The 15080-nt window shown below is 40.6% G+C and overlaps 1 protein-coding gene across 1 annotated transcript in view; it reads left to right on the forward strand.

The window, feature by feature from the left end:
- The window catches only part of KCNMA1 (potassium calcium-activated channel subfamily M alpha 1), a 709595-nt gene that overhangs the window by 659645 nt on the left and 34870 nt on the right, over nucleotides 1–15080 (forward strand). The window contains 1 exon segment of the mRNA XM_055325743.1: nucleotides 11671–11784. Coding sequence (XP_055181718.1) covers nucleotides 11671–11784 — 114 coding nt within the window.

Genomic DNA, 15080 nt, shown 5'->3' on the forward strand with positions numbered 1-15080 from the left:
GTAGAAAGGGCTTTCTCTTGACAAGCCCTTTGGAGACTAGAACCATATTATCATTAAGCCTTTGTCATTTGCATGCTGCTAATCACTTACTTTATTATCCCGAGTATCCATTGTCTTTCTTTAATTGCTCTTTAAATTAAAATTAAAAATAGTTCTAAAGCCCACAATGGCTGGGATAGCATCTTGATTATGAAGATAACTTCAAGAAAATGGAACAACTGGTAACATATTGCTGGGATTATGAGAGAGTCCCACTGTTATGTACCATGCCTGCAGGCCCCAGGGGCCTAATTCTGGCGGTTTCTCTTCCTTTAGCCCATACTGTTTGTTTAATAAATGGTTATTTATGGCCTTTTTGGCCATTATAGCAACTTTGGAGAAAGTACATCCTTCTCATTGGTTTGAGGACTGCAATTTCATTCTCTGGGCAAAGATATAAAATACAATTGGAAGGCAGGATCTGGACTAGGGCCTCTGAAAAGAGATCCTCTTGATTCTCCTTACTAGTGTATTGTGTACACGGTTACTATTAAAATTTGGGGTCATGAAAGAGACATAAACTTCAGAGCTGAAAGGGACCTTAGAGTCATCCCATTTTCCAGATGAAGAAACTGAGGACCAAAGGGTTGCCGTAACTATAGTCAGAGTAAGAGATGAACCTGGATTGACTGTTACTGAGTAGAGTGGATCCAAAGCTCCTAAAGGAGGATCATGCCTTATGGGTTACTCCTGAAAGACAGTATGTCATGCTTAGAGTTATGATGTGCAAGCTACATGGTTGGCATGATACAGTGCATTTAGTGTGTGCCTCTAGTATCCATATATTGATGTGTCTGTTGATATAGACTATGTGCTAGGATTCTGGAAGAAAGGGCTCATGTCTTCCACTTTCTTAAAAAAACAACCCCGTGCATGATTCTGTGGTCATTTCTGAATAGCAAGTGATTAAACCCAGAGTTATCAGGGTTCCATTTTCATATATAATGCCTCAGAATTAGGATGATAGGTTTTGGAGAACTAGGAAGGACTGGGCATTGCCTTATCTGCCTCAAACGTATAGAAAACCGAGTTTGGGTGAGACATTGTGTCCTTCGAAGTTCTAATAGGGAGTTAAGGGTTGACCCGGGCTTAACACCCATATCTTTTGATTATCCGTTCAGTCTATTATTGACATCACCATCACCATCACTATCATCATCAAATAGGTTAGGACTTGTATGAAGTGCTTACTCTGTTCCTGGCACTGTTGTAAGCAGTTTACCTGTATTTTTTAACTTATCTACTCTCCATGGCATATTACTCTCCCATTTTACACATGTAGACTGAGACACAGAATTTAAGAAACTTTTCCCCGAATCACAAAAGTAGAAACTGAACAAGGCAGCACTCAAACTCAGGCAGTCTAGCTCCAGAATTCGAATTTTTAACCACAGCGTTATGGTTCATTTCAGGTTGTGGTCAAGGGATATTGATTATAGTGTAAATGACTTTTCAAAATTAACTTAGCACCAACCTGCCTCTTCCTTAGTGAAGATTTGTGGGCATGAGGAATATCTGATCCCAGTTATATGTTCATCTGCCAGGATAAACATGTATGCAGGAAAGCCTTTAAAACTTAAAAGAAAGAATTTACGGGGCTTTCTGTTAAAGGACTATCAAATGTTTGGAAACTGGGCTGCTGTCTCAGGCCAGGCATCCTGTCTCGAGAAACTTTCAGAGACAGCTGGTTGAAAGTTGTCGGGGATGGGATTCTGCGTTTCCTGAATTGTATGGCAATGCCTTGGATCACTTGGCAAATCCATCTCTTACAGCTACTTAATTTTCTGTGCCCTTAAGATATGGATGTTTTAGTTTGCTTGGGATTTCATAGCTCTGGTTTTTGCTACGCTGGCCATTGGTTCATATTAAACCAAACAACTGGGGCCCATTTGGCATTTGGTGTTTTAAAAGTAAAAGGACATTTGAACTACATGACAAATGCTGAAAAACAAAGCCCATAGCACTGAGAACATAAAGAAACTGTTTATAATGTAAAGGTGGTTACGTTTTCAGTCAATCTATCACTTTAATGAGCTCTTTGCATTTCTTTGATTAATGCTCACAAAAGGGGGAGAAAAAAATTGATGTAATGGAAACAAAATGCTATATAGTCTTGGCAGCACAGGGGAGGTTTCTGTGTGTTTTATTAGTATCCACTGCATCTCACTGTCTTGCAATGTATATGTCTACCTTTCCCCTGGCGTAGCTAGCATGCCTCTAGTTTACTGGAAATGTGATCCAGCATGAAAGAAGAGACCCCATATTAGGGACAAAACAGCCTTTGACCTCTTGTAGTGGCAGCAAAGAAGGAGGATCCAGAACGGGAATTTGGAATTAATGATAATAATAATAATAATAATAATAATAATAATAATAATAGAAAAGGCTGACATAGTCTATGCTATATTGAAATGAAGAACCTAGGGCAGCCCCGGTGGCTCAACGGTCTAGCGTCGCCTTTAGCCCAGGGTGAGACCCAGGACTGAGTCCCATATTAGGCTCTTGCATGGAGCCTGCTTCTCCCTCTGTCTATGTCTCTGCTTCTCTCTCCGTGTCTCTCATGAATAAATAAATAAAATCTTAAAAAAAAAAGAAAGACATGAAGAACCTAACAAGTATGAATACCAAGAAAGGAAACATTAATACCCTGAGAAAACATTTAAACATTAGACTGTAGTGATTAGTATGTAATTAGTAGTAATTTATTTGTTGAGTTTAAAATAATAAGGACAAGGAAAAAGTACAGAAAAAGATATCTTTGTGAAGTAACTGAATGGAGGAGAGAAGTTAGTCAAAGCAGGCTTCCTGGAGGAGATGAAGGAGGGGTAGGATGTGGATTTGGAGGGAAGAGAGGAAACCACATTTCTGAAGTAGGGGAGCCTTGGGATGAGAAGCAGCAGGTGCCACTCCTCTGTGTTGGAAACCAGCTCTGATTTCTCCTCTCTCCACCACGTGCCCAGTGCTCTTTATAGCCGTGAGCATTTGGCATCCTTTTCTCTGAGCTTGAGTGGCTCTTACAAAGTGATTGGAGGTTGATGTAGCAGAGACCTGGGAACCTCGAAGACTCACTTTGGTGTTTTATTTGTTTGTTTGTTTGTTTGTTTTAGAGAGAGAGAGAGAGTTGGGAGGGGCAGGGCAGAAGGAGAGGTAGGGAGAATTCAAGCAGACTCCCTGCTAAGCGTGGAGCCCCACACAAGGCTCAATCCCATAACCCTGAAATCATAACCTGAGTTGAAACCTAGAGAGTCGGATACTCAATGGACTGAGCCATCCAGGTGCCCTAAAGACTTACCTTTTAATGTGTAACCTTTACTTCCATCCTAGAACCTTAGTTCCACCAACTTCCCAATCAAGTGCGATCTCAAAATAACATTTAGGATCGTTAGAGCTCAACAAGGTGTGTCCATCCACCATATCTCAACTCATAATGATCACATGAGGTTTCAAGCTTTCAAGCTTTTTTCTTTCATTGATTTATAACTTTGACAATTTTTCTCATTGCACAAATAAAATATATTCATTTCAGAAAATTTAGCAAGTACATATAAGCAAAAAGAAGAAAACACGCATTCCCTATATTTTTACCACTCGGACATATTAGCATTGGTCTTATGATTTCAGTCTTGCTTCTCTAGATATAAATATTTCCCCCTCAAAAAGGGATTGTATGTATTAGTATATAACCTGTGTTTTTCCACAAATATTTTTCCATGTCATTAAATATTTTTCTGCCATATGTTTAGTGGATTATACTTGACAGAATCAGTTTCCTGAAACAGAACATTCCTGTTGTTTCAATTTAACATTGTTACTTAATAACTACAAATGAAGACTATTATAACCAAGTCTTAAACATAAGGAAATTATGGCTGTACACATATTTTTAGAAGTGAAATTGCTTAGGCCAAAGGGCACATACAATTTTAAGTCATTTGATTTGTATTGCCAAAGTTGTCTTATTTTTAAGTTGTGAGATGAATGCAGAGGGGATAAAAAAGCAATTGAGAAGTTACACTATGAGCTCAGGGGCAAATGAAGACATTAGACCAGATGAATATTAGATTGCTTTTCAAATCTGTGGTCTTAGTTGTGTTTGAGTTGTGAATAATTTAGTCCTTCCTTCCTTCCTTCCTTCCTTCCTTCCTTCCTTCCTTCCTTCCTTCCTTCCTTCCTTCCTCCCAGAAATAGATATTGGAACAGTAAGCTCTTCAGGCTTACTTTAAGGAAAGATTTATGAATTTTAATGAAACTTAATGAGCAAACAACTATAGAGCACTTTGGTTGGTTGGTTGGTTGGTTGGTTGGTTGGTTGGTTTGGTTTGCTTTGGTTTGATTTAGACCCAAAACACAAATTCTAAAAGAAATTAGGTATATTATACAATGGGTGGATCCAACTTCCCAAGGCATTCATCAAATATGGTCTCTAGAAAAAAGTACTGTCACCAATATCAATGTTACATACTGTAAATAGAAGAAATGGAAGCTGCACTGACCCAGATCTTGTGCCTGGTTACTGGAAGTGAAAAGGAAAGCTTAAATGAAGATACAGTAATTTGTTTTAATACAAAATCAGACCATGCATGAGCTATTTCACCAAGCAAATGGATTTTCTGTTTGGGGCATTTTGGTTGTAAGAGATAGAAGTTCAACTCAAAAAGACGTAAATAAAAAGGGAATCGTGGAACTGAGGTTCTGGTGGGTTCATGCATGTGAGCCCACAAGCTTGAATGATGTCAGAGCTCTGTCTTAATTCTCTTCATGTCTTGACTCATTTGCCCCATGATGGGCTGAATGGTCACCTGTAGCCCCATACTTACCTTCTTCTGGCTTTGCAGTCACAGCAAAAGAACCACAGTTTTTTATACCAGGGCCTGGGGGAACATAGGTTGGCCCCACCTTAGGGGACACGCTCATCTTAAAGCAGTCATGTGCCTAGGATATCGGGGGCCCATCTTGCTGACCTTGTGAAGTCACACTGTCTGGGTTGTGTCAGGGTTGCCCTCCCCCTCTCTCCACCAAACACTGTGGAATATGTTCCTTGCATGGAGAAGGACTTGGACGGGGGCATATAATCATCTGTCCTGCTTCTGCCACCAGTTGGTTCCATGACCTTGGATACAATAACTTCTTTTCTCTGAGCCTCAGTTTCTTCATCTGCGAAATGGACAGATTGATTAGAGGATTTCCAAAGCCCTTGAGTCTCTAACATAGAGTGATCGGCAAGGAGGCAAAGGAGACCCAAAGATGTGGTTTAGGTTTCTCAGAATTGTCAATTTATATGGTTTCTAAGTTCTGTTTTTAGGCTCTGGCTTGGGAGCAGTTATGGACTCCCAGCACATAAACTATTTGGTTGAGTTTGGCAGGAGCATTTCTGCCCCCGCCCTTACCCCCATAGCACCTCAAACTTTGCCTCCAGCACCGTGTCTCCAGCTAGTGCGCCTCAGGATCCTAAGCAGAAAGGGTTGGTTTTGAGTGCCTTTTGGACATTGTCAGAAGATGCTGCCTTGGTAAATCATCATTTTTAACTGAATCAACACAGGTCAGCTGCCTGGCCTTCATGACTCTGGAACTGCAACTTTGTGGGAGGCCCCAAAAACTACTATGAAAAAATATTACAAGGTTAAAATGAGATTTTCCCTTGACTGGGTTGTTCATATAGACTTTTCCAAAAATCTGTCTTCCAAAGCAAGCCTCTGTGTGTGTATGTTCCCGCTACAAGTTAGAAAGCAGTCGTGCTTCTATACATGGAATTTTCTTGACTTCAGCTGCTGAAGAATTTGTTGGAATACACACTGCAAAATGACTACTGTGGCTATTACTGTACTTGCTCAGGGGAGCTATTCAGATGCCTCATTTATTGGAGCTTAATAGATTAAAAGTCCAAATTGAGTCTCATGATATAAGCCTAATCAAGTTCTAATCTGCATAATTTTCCCATAAGCAGCAATGGGAAATTTGGATAATTTATGTTTCAGCAGTTGCCAATCATGTGTTAAATAGCATTGTTGCATTTACTTATCAAAATATTTTTATTGATCTTCACTTCATGTGACATTTCACTTTGGGATTTTTTTTTCCTGGCATTAACAGGAAATTTAATTCATCTCCTAGATGATGTAATATGAGATGTTTCTCTTGATTTTAACATGTCTTTATAGATCATTTTTAACGGTGATCTTTTCCTTTTACAACTTCATATTGAATACCTGTCTCAGCAAAGCTAGATGACTCGGCCTAATTTATTTCCCTAGTTTAACGTAGCATATGGATTTCTAACCATCATTTATATGCACACAATAAAAGATAATTTGGCCCACCATTTGAACCAATTCCTTTATGTTAAATCTATGGGGGTGGGAGAGGCACTTACCTTCATTTCTCCATCTATTCTGGGGGAGGTGACTGATAAGAATTTCCATATCTCTCTCCCTGGAAAGGCTTAGGGATTTAACTAGGAAAGATTTAGAAAGTACTTTGTGTTTTCCCCCATGGAAAAGTACTGTAATAAAGCATTTATTATATGTACTGAGTTGTGCATGCTATTGCACCAAAGCAAGTTAAGCATAACTACAATGGGTCCCAGTAGTTATCTGCTATTGTTTAAAAGTGAAAACAGCAAAAGAGGAGGACTGGCTCAGGGCACCTGCATGGCTCAGTTGGTTAAACATTCAACTCTTGATACCAACTCAGGTCTTGATCTCAGAGTCATGAGTTCAAGCCCCATGACTTAACCACAAAAACAAAAAAGTAAGACTGGCTCAGGCCTCCAACTTGCCTACCTGGGTCAGCCCCTGAGAAGGAGAAAACATCCCATACAGGTGGAGGGTAGCATGGACATGGTTAGCCATGGGCTCTGATGTCAGACTCAAATCCCAGATCTGCCATTTACCAACTGGTTGTACCTGAGGAAGTTCTTCAACTGTTCTGAACCTTACTTTCCTTATCTACAAAATGGGGATATTAACAGCGCCTACACTCATGAGGTTGTTCAGAGGAATAAATGAGGTGGCCTATGAAAAGCCCCTAGTGCAGTTTTAACACATAATAAAAGCCGTGACATGGTGGTTTAGAGGGGACCTGGGGCCAATTTGCCTGGGTTCAAATATGAGATCTGCTAATTCCTAAGTGTGTGCCCTGAGGCCGATTACTTAACTTCATGTTGCAGTTTTCTCATCTACAAATAGTTGTATAGGATGGTTCTGAGAACTAAAGTTATTATACGAACAGAATTCAGTACATAATAAGTACTCAATAAATGTTGGCTAATTTTTTTCTTGGGGTTCTATTTAAAGCTATCTTCTTCATTCCCAATTACCTTAATCAGTCTGGGTCTAGAAAACTCTTGCCTTTGTTTTGAGTTCTATACAGACAGTGATACTGAGTCTCATTTTCTAATGCACTCACCTCTGCATTACCCTGGAACCCAACCCAAATCTAGAAGTCTAGCGATTCCCGATGGTATAGATCTTGTCTGAGCCATAGCCTTTTTCCCCCCCTATAACCACATGATGCCTCTTGGGTGCTGCACATAGATGCATGCATACAGCAGATACTCAAAAAAAAAAAAAAAACTAATAAAAAAATGAAACCTTGGTGATCTCCTCTGTGTCCCCTTCTACCTTTTCTCCTTGAACTTCTTAGGAATGGCCCAAATATTTGTGTTCAATTCTTTAACTTGAAGCCATCCTATCTGAAATGGTCTTGTCTCATTTAACTAAACATCCCATAAGCTACTTAAGGTAACTTCCCTGGTGGGGGCTGAGTGCTATCAGCCCCTGGAATAACCAGTATCATGAAAAGAACATCAGACACTGCCAATTTTTGTCACCTGAACCCAACAGTGGCACATATGATTAGGAACACAAATGCTGGAAAAGAATCCGGAGAGTAGTAAACACCATTTTAGGAGCCTTGGAACTCGAGAGGGAACTTTTATACCCCTAAATAATTAAGAATAGTGGGAGATTAGCTCTGAAAAAAGAAAGCTCCAAAGAAATTCTTCAGTTGCTATAAGGAATTAAGAAGCTTTTCTTAGTCTTTCTTAACAACTGGTCCCACTTTTCAATGTACCCAGAGAAAATCTTAACCATCTCCAAGGTCACTTAGGGAATCTGGATCAGCCCTGCCATTTCAAACTACAGGTTCTTCCCCATATTAGGACATCTAAGAGAACAATGTTAATGAATTCTGTTCATCTTTAACACAACTCTCTCTATAGGAGGAGAGAAAAAAAATCTTTTTCTTTTGTCTTTGCCTTTTGCTTTTAACAATATGTAGCTACAAAAGTAGCAAAGGAAAAAGAGGGATTATCTTTGCTGAAGTTTCCTTGCCAACAAAAGCACTCTGTTCTTGGGGTCATGCCTAGGAGAGAGAAGGGACTTTTAATGGAGAGATGTCTTTGGACACTCACCATAGTTTGTCAGTTGCAGATGCTAATGGAACCAGGCTTGACGACTGAAGGGGAAAATGGAATATGAAAGCAAAATGAAATAGGCCTATGAGGCAAGCATGTCATTTCTAAATGAAGGTTTCATGCAAAGGAGTTGAGTCTTTTCACAGCTGAAAATGGAATCTTTAAATAAGATAAAATAAAAGGATGCTTTGGCTTGTTGCAGGTTCTGTAATGAAATACAGTTTTCCTAATACCGTGTGACCTGCATTTCTCCCTGTTTTATGGGTGCTATTCCTTGACGTACAAACCCGTATTTTCTCAAGTCAGCATTTGATGATGGATGTCAAAATACAGGCCATGTATTATGCATATAGCATTACCGATTTAAGGTGTTTACTTGTCAAGTTGAAGAAATTCAAAAACGTCACCTCCACTGAATCTGCACAGCTGTCACTTGCAGTTTTTCATGCTTTTGAATGAAACTTCTGATGAAAACAGTTTAGTTTTCCCCTTCGCTATTCTGGGGAAGAAAACAGCTAGCATTTAAAATGCATGTTCTTGGTTATGTGGTTGGCTGAAAAATAGACATTCCAAAGTTTAGAAAGATGGACATTACACTGTCACTCGAAATTACTTATCTTATTCACATGTATCAACACAAAGAATAAAATTAAGTGCAATCAGAGAATGAATAGTAAATAAAACTTTTCTTTTCTTTCTGAAAGTATGGCATTCAGTAGTATGAAATTTATACATAGGAGAGCAGAAAATAGGAAAACCCTTTTATATTTTGCTGGCATTTCATGCATTATGCACCTCCAAAACAACAAGCAATTATTAAGCACCTGTCATTTCATTCCTTATAGATAGAGCTTCACACATACCATAAACCAGAATCAATCCAACATTGCCACATTACTGGAGAGTAAGTCAGGAATCTGGCCACACAGTCTATTTGGAATTTTGTCCTTGGAGACTTAGCAAGTGACTTTGTATCGGTAAACCCTTAATTCACTGATAAACCCATGTAGCCAATCCCCCAAGGGCAAAGAAGAGAAACCAAGTGAATGTGAACTTCTATCTGCCTGTCCTCTAGGGTCAGGAGCAAATTGGGTCTTGCAACCAGCATAGAGTTGATGGTAGCCCTTGCAATGTGCTTGACTTGATACAATTAATTTTCACCAAATGAATATATGAAGTCAATAAATGTCTCATGTTTATAGATTTCTATGCACATCCTCAAAGAAGCAGCCATTCAGCCTTGAGGTTATAGTTAGGCCAAGTTTGTTCTAATATATGCTGGGATTTGGGTCTGAAACACCCAAATGGCAAAAATCAGAAACCAAGTAAGCTACTTTCCAATTTACTATGCCCATGTTTACCATGTGAGGTCTGTGTTAGGCACACTGTGGGGGCTTCAAGACCCCTACAAGCAGGGGGCATATGCAAGAGTCAGGATGACGTCAGCTGCATGTGAAAAGAAAAGAAAACAAAACTCTTCATTTGGGATTACACAAAAGGAAAAATATGTACAGTTGGCCCTTGAACAATGGAAGAGTTGAGGGATGCCAACCCCCCACTGCACAGTTGAAAATCCATGTATAACTTTTGAGTCTCCCAAAACTTAACTGCTGATGGCTTTCTGTTGACTGGAATCCCTACTGATAAATAGTCATGAAGCCTACATTTGGTATGTTGTGTGTATTCTTACAATGCACACTATATTCTTACAATGCAGTAAGGTAGAGAGAAGAAAATGTTATTTAGAAAGTCATAAGGAAATTACATTTACAGGACTGCATTGTAGTTATCAAAAAAAAAAATTCGCATATAAGGTGACCTGCATAGTTCAAACTTGTGTGTGGAAGAGTATATATAAAATTGTGTGTGTGTGTGTGTGTGTGTGTACATATAGTGTGTGTATGTATACAAAACAAATCTAACCAACCTCGAGTTTTTACCATAAGAAATATATATATAATCATTATATATGTAAAATATACATAATTATCATATTGTATATTATAATCTTATTTGCATATACTGTATATAAAATCTCATGTAGTGAGAAATGGTTAGTTGGTAGTTGGTTTTGGTTCTATGGCTGGCTAATTCAGTAACTCAACAATAGTTCTTTTTATTTTATTTATTTGTTTATCTATTTATTTACTTATTTTTTGAGAGGGAGAGAGAGAGAGAGGGAGAGAAAGAAAGAGAGAGAGAGAGTGCAGAGGAGGGAAAGAGGAAGAGAGAGAATCAAGCAGGCTCGATCCCATGACCCTGAGATCATGGCCAAAATCAAAAGCCTCATGTTCAAAAGACCGAGCCACCCAGACACTTCTCAAGGATAGTTCTTTCTATCATTAAGTCTTTCCAGCATTCAGTTCAGCCAGTCTCATTAACCTGGCTTTGTCTCAGCTGGTGCCACCGTAGTTGCAAGATGCTACCGCAGTTCCAGGCACTACAGGTGCAAGAGCAATGTCCAGTGAATTAAAAGAGGATCTCTTCCTATGTGATTCTTTTTAAGAGCAAAGAAACACTTCCTTAAAGTCTCCAAGCAAACTTTCTCCCACTTCCCTTTGGCCAGAATCTGTCAAAACCCCTGGCTTGAGTCACCCACTGACAAGAGAAGAAGTAATCAATTGGTTTATGGTAATAGTCAGGATAGGTTAGGCTATGCTGTGACGACAACAACAAAGCAATCCCCAGTGTCTTAAAGCAGCAAGATCACCTCTTCACTCACTCAGAATGCTTTGTGATCTGGGTTACTGTACAAGGCTGCTGTCCAGCCTTCGTCTCCATAGTAACTCACGTTCTCATGGTTGCCACAGTCTGGGAGGAGAAGCAGAAAGTCAAATATTTGTACCAGAAGCAGTGGAATACACTGTTGTGTTCACTTTTCATGGGCCAAAGCATTTCCTATGCCACATGGAGGCACGGAGGTACAATCCTGTTGTCTGCCTGGAAGGTGAGGGGAACAAAAAAATCTATGAGCAAAAACAATAACTGACGCAGAGACTCATTTTTAGTGAGCTATCAAGGCAGGTTAGAATTATTTATACTGGCCTCTTACTTTGTCATTCACAAAAGCAACACACAGAGTTCATCCTGGAAGTGCTAATTGTTGATCTGTAAATAATGCATAAACAACTCTTTCTTTGAGTGTGTATGTATATTATGTTATTCCCAAGCTCTCCATGTCTCTGACTTTTCTCCCTTCTCTCTTTCTTTCGTACTAGGGTTTACACCTCCAGGAATGGACAGATCCTCTCCAGATAACAGCCCAGTGCACGGGATGTTACGCCAGCCATCCATCACAACTGGAGTCAACATCCCCATCATTACTGAACTAGGTAGGGATGAATGTCAGCTTTGGGAAGATTTTGTTGTCCTCTCTTCCAACCATGTAGGATATGAGGTTACCCTGTTTCTTAGCTCCTTTAGCATAGTCGGCTCTAGTAGGGTTGGTTTGGGTGGAGGTGGAGAGAGGTATGGGTAGTAGTATGACAGATTACCAAAAGGAAAACTGATCTATCTTTCCTTTGACATGAATAGACAGTTTCCTTCATGCTGGTAACTGTTCTCAAAGGAGCTTGAGATGATGGATTTGAGATTGGGGCATAAATTAGGGAAGCGGGAAGAAAGGAGGAAAGGCGTAATCCATGGACTCTTCTGGTGATTTACGTTGGAAGCACCTCCAGACAGCTCTTGCAATCAGAGCCCTCCACTGAGGTACAAAGCCTCAGGTCTAAGCCAGACCCATTCTGAGAATGGGCAATGGGCATTTAATCCATCCTAGCTGAACTTCTCAGCTAAAGGTCATTTTCAGCGAATGCTATTCTGACCTAAAATATGATGGGTTTTGAAGGGCCATGATTACCAGCCAGTGGAACCCAACTTTTAACCCGGCCATGGCACTCCTTCTACTATTTGTGAATTTGCAAAGCTGCTGAGTGGTCTCTTCCCTAAACCCCAAGACAATACTAGCCATCTCTGGTGCTGGGTCCCCTTACCTTACAATGTGTTCTCTGTTATTCCCTCACGCTCTTCTTTTTCTGTACTTTCCTCCACTCCCTTTCCCCAACCCTTAAATGCTGTATCCAATTAGCTAAACCTGGCAAGTTGCCTTTGGTATCAGTCAATCAGGAAAAAAACAGTGGGACGCACATTCTAATGATAACTGAACTGGGTAAGAAGCACTGTTTTCCTTCACATCAGTATCTCCTTTTGTTCTGTTGTTGGTGTTTCCAACTATCATCGGCTTGTTTTTTATTTCACGGGCTGTAATAGAAAGACTACCCCATGGCACTGCTTTGAATGTGTTTTATTTGTGGCTCTGGTTGGAATCGACTGTCTTGTTCTGGCCTTTTTTAATGATTTTTTTCCCCACACAGCATCAGTAAACCTTTGATCACACCCATCTGACCTGGCAGTTGTTTCCAAAGCATCTTTGCTCTAATTCATTTTCTTTGGCCTGGGCCTTTTTTTCTCCCCTTTCCATGTGTCCCCCTGCTCTCCCGCCTTCTCCCTTATATTCCTTTTCCAACACACTGTCAGTTTGACTGACATGTCTTCACAGCTCTCAGAGAAGTCAAAGGAGAAATATAAAAATTTTAAGATAAGAAACCTAAGACGGAGCCTTCCCTCCAGCTGTTTATTTTCCTTTATTCTGACTTTATTTGCCTTTTCCCCCCTTCTCAGAGGCCCTGGTTCTGAAGCCATAAAAGCAGCCAGATCCTATGGGATCTTTTCCTACAAAAGCCAGATTTCAAGAAGGGTGCCAAAGATGAGGTTAGCAGCCACTGAGGCACAGCCCTGCACTCTGACCCCCACCCGCCTGTCCTAGAGCCTCACAGAGATTCAGAGTGGACTCACCAGGAAGATGAAAGGTCTGGTCATGACTACATTTGTCAGGCCCTCCACACTTCCCCATGACTTGGTTAATAACTCTGTAAAAGGCACCCATCAGCTGCAGGTCTCAGAACTGGGGATTGATCTTCTAAATAGAGACAGCAAAAGTGCTGTTCTGCAGAGGGGTGGATAGAGAGGTGGGGAGCACCTGCCTTCGAATGACTCACAAATGAAACGAACATGCCATTCTCTTGGCCCCAAAATATATTTCAAAATAAGAGAGCAGGCTTTTAACACAGTAATCTTGCTTGTGAGGTGTCTAGAAACTAAGGAATAAATTGTCCACCATTCGGCACTGCATTATTGTAGACGTAGCTATTTATCAGGACAAATTCACTCAGGTCAAGGAGTATCACACTATTTTCTATTTCCAACAGTAGGAGAGGTGTCTTTTTCATGTTTAGAGAAGTTGGCTAAAAGCCTAGGTTTCTGGATTGCTCTTTTCAGGACCTTAGAGTTGTATGAGGCACAGGGAGCTCATGCAGCCCAGACCACTGGTTGGAAAATTCATCCAAATATCTCCATCTCAGAAACCTTCAGAGGCATTTCAGAATCATTACTGCCAGGAATTTGTTTTTCTGTTTGGAGTTCATGTGCTGCCAACTAACCAGGATATCTCGATTTGTGATTAGGAGAAGAGAAAAGAGAAGGCTTGGTGCCCCAAATCTGAGGCAACAATTCAGGCATTCAGTTAGCAAAACCGAATCCCCTGAAGCCTTTGTCCCTCACGAGATTTCTTCTGTGAGCTCAGAGAACCTTCCATGTGTTCACCTCACCCTTACTTTCTGCATTAAGCCCTATTTTCCTGGTGGTCATACCACCTTTGGCAAGCCGTCATCGTCCGACTGCTTCGCCTCCCTGCATCCCACAAATATTTACTATTTACCTACATGTTCTGAGACGTGTTCTGCATTATGCCAAGCCATTAAAATGCCTTCTAAAAAGCAGAGGATACCAGGTTTTTAAAACTGTGTGGTATATTCCAGTCTTCATCCCGTTGGAGAGTTTCAATTGATGTTAGAGGGTCAAAGGCTTCTAGAAGTTCCCCAAGAAGGATATTTGCTTAAAGCCCTACTTAACCTAGTTTCTAGTCATCTATGATCATAAAACATTTGGGGAGAAGGATTTAAAAATCACCTGTTAGCATCCACATAATGACTGCTCTGTGATACATACAGGCTTTGGGTAACACTGTCTGTTCTCCCTCTGAGACTCTCCCAGAACAATACACAGGATTTTCACTGGCCCCCTGGTTCCTGCCTTGGGATGCCTTCCCAATGACTGAAATGCCTGGCTCACTGACAGTCATGTCATCTCTCCCTCCTTGTGGCCACTTCCCCTCCAAGTCTACCACCAGCCCTTCCCAGTGGTCTTGAGAAGGGGTAACCAATGCTATACCTTTCGGAGTGTCAATGCACACGCCATCCTTGGCTAGCCTAAGTAATTAAAACCATGCTCCTCTGCGTATTGTCCAGAGTTCAAATTTTCTGATTCACCAAGCAGGAAGCCTAAACTGTGGCATCCAACATACTTTTGGGTAAATGGAGGTACCATTTGACTCTATAGAGTCCCTGAGCAAGCAAGAGCCTTGCTTCTGAGAGAGGCGGAAGGAAGCTGGGAAGTTTCATAATGTAGTAGGGTAGACAGATCATTTAATCAGAAAGGCAATCCTGCGAGCAGCTTACACTTGCCAAAGCCCTGGGCCACACTCCAAGTGCAATCTCGTAGGAGCCTCCTG

Source organism: Nyctereutes procyonoides, unplaced genomic scaffold (genome assembly GCF_905146905.1).
Source record: "Nyctereutes procyonoides isolate TBG_1078 unplaced genomic scaffold, NYPRO_anot_genome, whole genome shotgun sequence".
NCBI lineage: Eukaryota > Metazoa > Chordata > Mammalia > Carnivora > Canidae > Nyctereutes > Nyctereutes procyonoides.